This window comes from Seriola lalandi, unplaced genomic scaffold (assembly GCF_002814215.2).
Source record: "Seriola lalandi dorsalis isolate HSWRI2012SDOR001 ecotype SW California unplaced genomic scaffold, Sedor1 jcf7180002053538, whole genome shotgun sequence".
NCBI classification, from domain to species: Eukaryota; Metazoa; Chordata; class Actinopteri; order Carangiformes; family Carangidae; genus Seriola; species Seriola lalandi.
Window position 1 is genome coordinate 620,101 of NW_019524091.1, and position 6,027 is coordinate 626,127.

The following is a 6,027-nucleotide window of genomic DNA, read 5'->3' on the forward strand; positions in this document are numbered from 1 at the left end:
CAATCCCCCCAACCCCCCCTCCTACTTCTTCTTCTTCTTCTCCCACCAAATGCCCTACACTCCACACTTTAAGTACTACCAGCTGCATCACCGAGAGCAGGAAGAGAGAGAGGAACCGACAGTGGGGAGAGAGGGTGAGGACGGCATGCAGGGAGAGGAGAAAAAGAGGAGGAGACGGGGAGGGAGCAGTGAAAGGGGAAAGTAATAGCAGGGAGACAGACAGGACAGAGAGTGTGGAGGAGGGAAGAGAAAAGGGAGATTTTGGGGAGTGTGAGCTCAGGAGGGGTCATCCTGGAAACAAATCAATGGCTGATACATTCTTGGGGACTAGTTGGACTGGAGCTCTTCCTCCTTGGCTGCCTATTGGCTGGGAGCTGCCCAGAGGAATGCACCGGAGCCTGCCTATGGAAAGCAGAGGCAATGACCTCCAGCTCTCTCACAGTGGCACAATTGTTTGAGTTTGAAGAAAAGGGGGATGGAGCGGGAATGTAGGAAGAAGCCCATAACTCTCTTTTCCTCCGTGCTCTCTTGTGCTTCTTTTTTGTCTCTCCCCTGTTCTCTGTCCATCTTTTTCTCCCCCTCTGCCCTTTCTCTGTCATTCAGCTTTTCCCTCCCTTCTCACTTTACTCTCTCATTCAACTCCTGTGTCCCTGTCTGCTTCAAGTTTTTGAGCCAGGATCAGGCAGAGGCAGCAACTGAAGTCAGGCTGATTTTCCAAAATCCCACGTATCAGCCCATGAGACTAAACATTCAAAATAAGACGATAAAATGAACAAAGAGAGGTTTAGGCAAGTCTCTCAAAGGTCGTCTCATCAAGAATGGTTTAATATAGACCCAACAACCAGTTGGCCATGTAACCAGCGATGAGATTAAGCAAAGAGAGGGAGGAAATGACTTAGATGAAGTCTGACAGACAGACAAACAGACATTAGTGGCTGTTTGATATGGATGAGGTCCTTCAGCCATGATTGTGTTGAGTGTTGACACCCAGAGAGGTGGGTGGACCTTATACACTTTCTTGCTGAGAGTTAAAAGAAAAGATCGACACCACTCTCTCTCAGTTAGCATAAAGATTGGAAACCTGGGAAACGGCTAGCCTGATCCACTCCAGGGGAGAGTAAATACCACCTACTAGCACCTCTAAAACTCACACAACATTCTATATAATAAATGGATATGAGGGTGGTATCAATCTTCTAACTGTCAGGAAAAAAAGTATATAAGTGTATTTCCAAAAATTGTCAAACTATTCTTTGCAACACCCACATAAAAACATATGTTGCTCAAAAGCACTCCAGCAGGAGGAAGGGAAGTGAAATCCATCTACATTTTCACAACCACTCTCAAAATTCATAGCAGTTATCAAAAAGGCTGCATCTCTAACCTTGAGACTGCCCTGGCACAAACTGTCACGCTTTAACCTCTACATTGTTATGTCGCTTACATCTCCTTTAACCTTCGTCACTCCTGCCTTTAATCACTTCTACTTGTGTGTAATCTCTCAGACATTACATTAGGATCCAGAAATCACAGGAGTGTAGCAGTATCCCAGACCAGTGGTTCCCAAACGATTTACCCTGATTCCCCAAACTGGCCTATCAGATGAACTCAAGAATAGCGCTTCATCAGAACTACCTATCAAACCTGTTTCGTTTGAAATGACATGTTCACAACCGTTAACATGCAACAACATTAGCTAACTATTTCAGTCATTTATACCAATTACCTTTAGCTAACTGTTTCCTTAAAGCTAATTACTTCACCGTTGACTTTTAGCTAGCTATTTCAACTATTTATCCATTACTTTTAGCTAACATTAACTATTGAAGTGATTTTACTTTTAGCTAACTTAAGATTTTAAATCTGCTTGCTTGCTGATTCATATCGCAACACATGTTGGTAAGGTATCACATGGATGGATGCATGGATAAATGTTTTTCTCTTAAAATTTATTTACTCCACAATGTCTCCACAGACTACCCCTGGCAAACATGCAGAATTACCCAATAGAGTTATAACGTTTGGGAATCACTACAAACATCAATATTTCAGGTCTGAATTATATCATATATAAGAGTTACTGCACAACACATTTTTGCACTTTTTATGAAATGAAGCAGAGCAATGTAATGTAAATTGTGTGTAAGTGCTGTGATTCGTCAGAGTTTGTGTGTCCATATATGCCTCAGTGTGGGCCCATTTATTTCTCTTTTTCGCAGAGTCATCTCTGTTCATGCTGTTCTAGCTAAAATTTTAACACCAGTCAGTGCAAATTCAATTATTCAGTGATTTGTTATTCTGGCAGAGTCTATTGGTTAATTTGTTTATCACAGAGACTGGTCTCCCAGCACTCCCCGCACAGCTCTCACCCAAGCCAAAAAGACTTAATTTTGGCAAAGCCTGAGAGCTGGCTAATACTATGCTTCATGGAGTCCCTCTGCTTGGTCCCTTCTGCAGGCAGCCAGGGAAACAGGCAGAAGTGGCTGCTGAGATGACATAAGACCATTTTTCATCATGTGGCTCAGACCAACATATCTTCTGGTACTTCCTGCCATGCTGCAAGGCAACGTCAATACAGCAATTAGTCTGACAGTCTGCAACACTGTTATTCTCTCTTCTCCCTGCCTTCAAGTAGCTGTTGTGGTTTTTTCCCCCCATTCCTCTCCTTCACAGAGAGGTCGGAGCACGCTGTCAGCCACAGAGCAGCATCACTAGGGATCGGTGTGTCTTGCCTAATGACTCTTCAGCTGGGCAGAGGTTTCACAGACCTGGGCGTTCCAGATAAACAACATGTCTCCGTTCACACTAAACCACACAGTTGCCTGTTTTGTAACTAAAGTTCCAAAGCTGTCTCCTCCAGAAACCCTGTGTGCAATCTTTCCTCTGCTGTAGTAGGGATATCCTGGACAAGAGATAGAGGGTCAGAGGGGAAGGAAAAGCTGCAGCTGTGGAACAGCCAGGCCAGTGGAAAAAGACAGCATGTTAGCAAGAGGGGGCTCACCTTTCTTGTGACTGCTGGGTCTAGATAACTCCTCAGCTTTTGGAGGTACGTGTGAGGCGGGTTTTTCACTTGGAATCGCTCCTGTCAAAAAGAGGAAAACAAAAGAATGACATGAGGAAAAAAAAATGGGAAAGACACAGAGAGTGGAACTTAAACATTTGAAAACATTTGTAGGAAAAGGACAGAAGTTATGAAATCACACAAGTAAAACATTTAACAGTAATATTATGAATCAAGCTTTGATTTTAGACAGCTCTATAGCTTTGCATGATACACATGATGTAATAAACAAAAATCACACCCTCACAAGCCTGAACACATGTCCAGTATACAGTAAACTGTTGTTGACACTAAAACCATCAGATTAAAACTGAACAAGCTTTGATTAAATTACATCATCATGAGTCATCTTTCAAATGATGGAAACCCCAGATCACATTCCACTTTAAGAGGATGAATGGAAATAACAACGATTCCTCCAATAGCAACCTGCTTTAGTGGAGGCTGACAAGCTTTTTAAAGAGGTCACGTGTGCTTTCTTTGCTAAGGTGTAATGAATAAGCATCTATGGACCAATTTTTCTTGGACATTTCAAACTAATTTCCGGGCCCATTCAAGGTTAATTTGCAATATGTGTTTCATTTTAACAATTGTACTGTACTGCAGCTGCATGTTTTTCTATCCGCATAATATTTATATTTTTAAGTTTTTTTGGGGGGCATTTTTTGCCTTAATTCAGATAGGGACAGTGAGAGAGTGACAGGAAATTTGGGGAGAGAAAGGGGATGAGATGCAGCAAAGAGACTCGAATCCATGGCCGCTGCAGTAAGGACTGAGCCTAAGTAGTACGCTCTCTAGCAGTAAAGCCACCGGGGGGAAATTTAATTTCTACATTACAGTAGTCATGTTTAGCTGGCAAACAGGTGGATGAGAGCAGGAAGGTGATGAACTCTGCAGAACCCCAGTCACAGTTTGAACACTGAGCAAGGAGACTGTGAAGGACGTTCAATCTGCAGGAGATCATAAATGATATTCCTGTTAATTATCGTCATTAGCTTTATTGTGCTATTAAGCATAAACTGCCTTGGGGATTGCGACCAAACCTGTGTGGTTGTGTGTGTACCCTGAGATATGCCAGGAACAGGTTTTAGGTCAAATCCCTCATCATTGTGCTCTAAATATAAATACAACAGATTAGTGCTGGATTTGGCTCAGTGTGTTGAGCGGGGAAACTGTATTTGGATCGGGCTGAGCGCCACACCACAGCAGCATGAATGGTTCCGGTTGGTGATTTACCCCACTGCACCGCATCAGAAAGTATGAGGCGGAAGAGCATGTCTTTTATTCGTCACAAAGTGTGGGCAAAGACAGTGAAGACATGTTCTTATTTTGTCATCTAGCTAGGACAGCTGACTGACTTTAAAGAAATTACCTTCAAGGAAAAGTCCACCATTAGACTCTCTCTGTGTTTAATAACAGAATCTGATTTTCAGGGCATACCAGAGTATGCACGGATATATAAGAATCAGTTTCTGTGTGGTTGTTTTTTGATTTGCTCCTCACGCGAAACATGTTCACTTAAGCTAGTATGGTGCATGCATTCATCAGCTCATGGAGGGCTCTACATCCGCATGCCGAGAGGTAGCTCCACTGTTTTCTGAGTCAATGAGTATTTCTTCATACATTCTGTTATTTGGTGCAAAGGACACCAGAGTTCCCTGCAGTATTTAATAGTGGAGGTGGGCCACCTAGCGTGAAACAAAAACCACGTCACCTGCCCGTGATTATTGTTTAGGTTGTCGTGAACTTAAGTGAAGATGAGACTAGATGCATCGGGATACGGGTGCTTTACCACCATGGCTAAACAAACTCCTAATTTGGAACGCTCCATTCCCCTGCTGTTCATGTGGTTCAGTGGTCACCTTCCACTTATTTTCCTGTCATAACCTTCATAAAGATGTTCACTATCTAGCTCCTGATCGAACCCCACACTGTGCAGAAGCACCAACCAACAGGTGGGATTTGAAAGTATAGTGACAAGGACGTGATCCCTCACCAGCTTCCCACTCTTAAACACAAACAAATGTTTTCAGCGAGTCACACGAGTCAGAAGCACCACAACTGTGAATGGAGCCCTGGATCTCTGCAGTGATGAGGGAGAATTTTGCCTCCGTGCACACCAGTATTTTCACTCACTTCACCTTGGTGTACTGTAAGCATATCCCCTCAACCAGCCTTGTCCACTTCTAAACTTCCTACACGTCCCACAATGCCCCATGGAAATGGACTGTTTTTTTTCCCGGTGAAATAAAGTATGCTGATTAGTAAGACATTTCTATGCTTATTTCATGTTGCTATATTTATGTCTCTACATTTTCATACATAGTGTGGCCACAGTGACAAAAAAGCATTGTATTATAATGAAATTCAACACCACAGGTTACCATAAATTACTTCTTAAAAATGACCACAGAGCTGATTCGCCCCCTCTCTGACAGTCTCAACAAAATTCAATTATCAGCTTCATAAATGTAGCCTTTGTTGTAATGCTATTATAAAAAGGTGTTTGCCCTCTGTGTACAAATACTGGACTAAATGCTCCCAGCTTTGCTGTGTTTATCAGCAACATTACATTTCTCCCAGCCACAGTGTGACTTTCTCACAAAAACAGGAAAGACGACGGTGGCGTCAGGAGAGAGAGCTTTGCTGTCATGGACACAGCTGACACCAACAAGCAAACAGGACAGCTTGGTGCTGTTTGAGTTTCGTCACGAAAGAATTAAGATAAAAATCTGGCTGTCTGCAATGTAGTAAATGAGCCGACACGTGCTGAATATACCCTGTTGCATGTAAAGAAATGTGAGGAATGGAAACAGGCTGTAAATACATGAAGCAAGAGAGTATATTATAGAGAACACACGGTTTTAAGAGCTCATATAAACTGGTTCAAACATGCTCTCTGTGGCAGTTTTAGAGTTTGTCTGGGAGAGCGAGTTAAACCCCCCAACCACCCACCCACCCCGGCA

At 42.9% G+C, this 6,027-nt stretch overlaps 1 protein-coding gene across 1 annotated transcript in view; it reads right to left on the minus strand.

Moving 5' to 3' along the window:
• The window catches only part of fmnl2a (formin-like 2a), a 48,476-nt gene that overhangs the window by 25,350 nt on the left and 17,099 nt on the right, over positions 1–6,027 (minus strand). Inside the window, exon 3 of the mRNA XM_087172641.1 lies at positions 3,002–3,082. Within this exon, the coding sequence (XP_087028767.1) occupies positions 3,002–3,082 (81 nt within the window). The remainder of the gene's footprint in view (positions 1–3,001; positions 3,083–6,027) is intronic.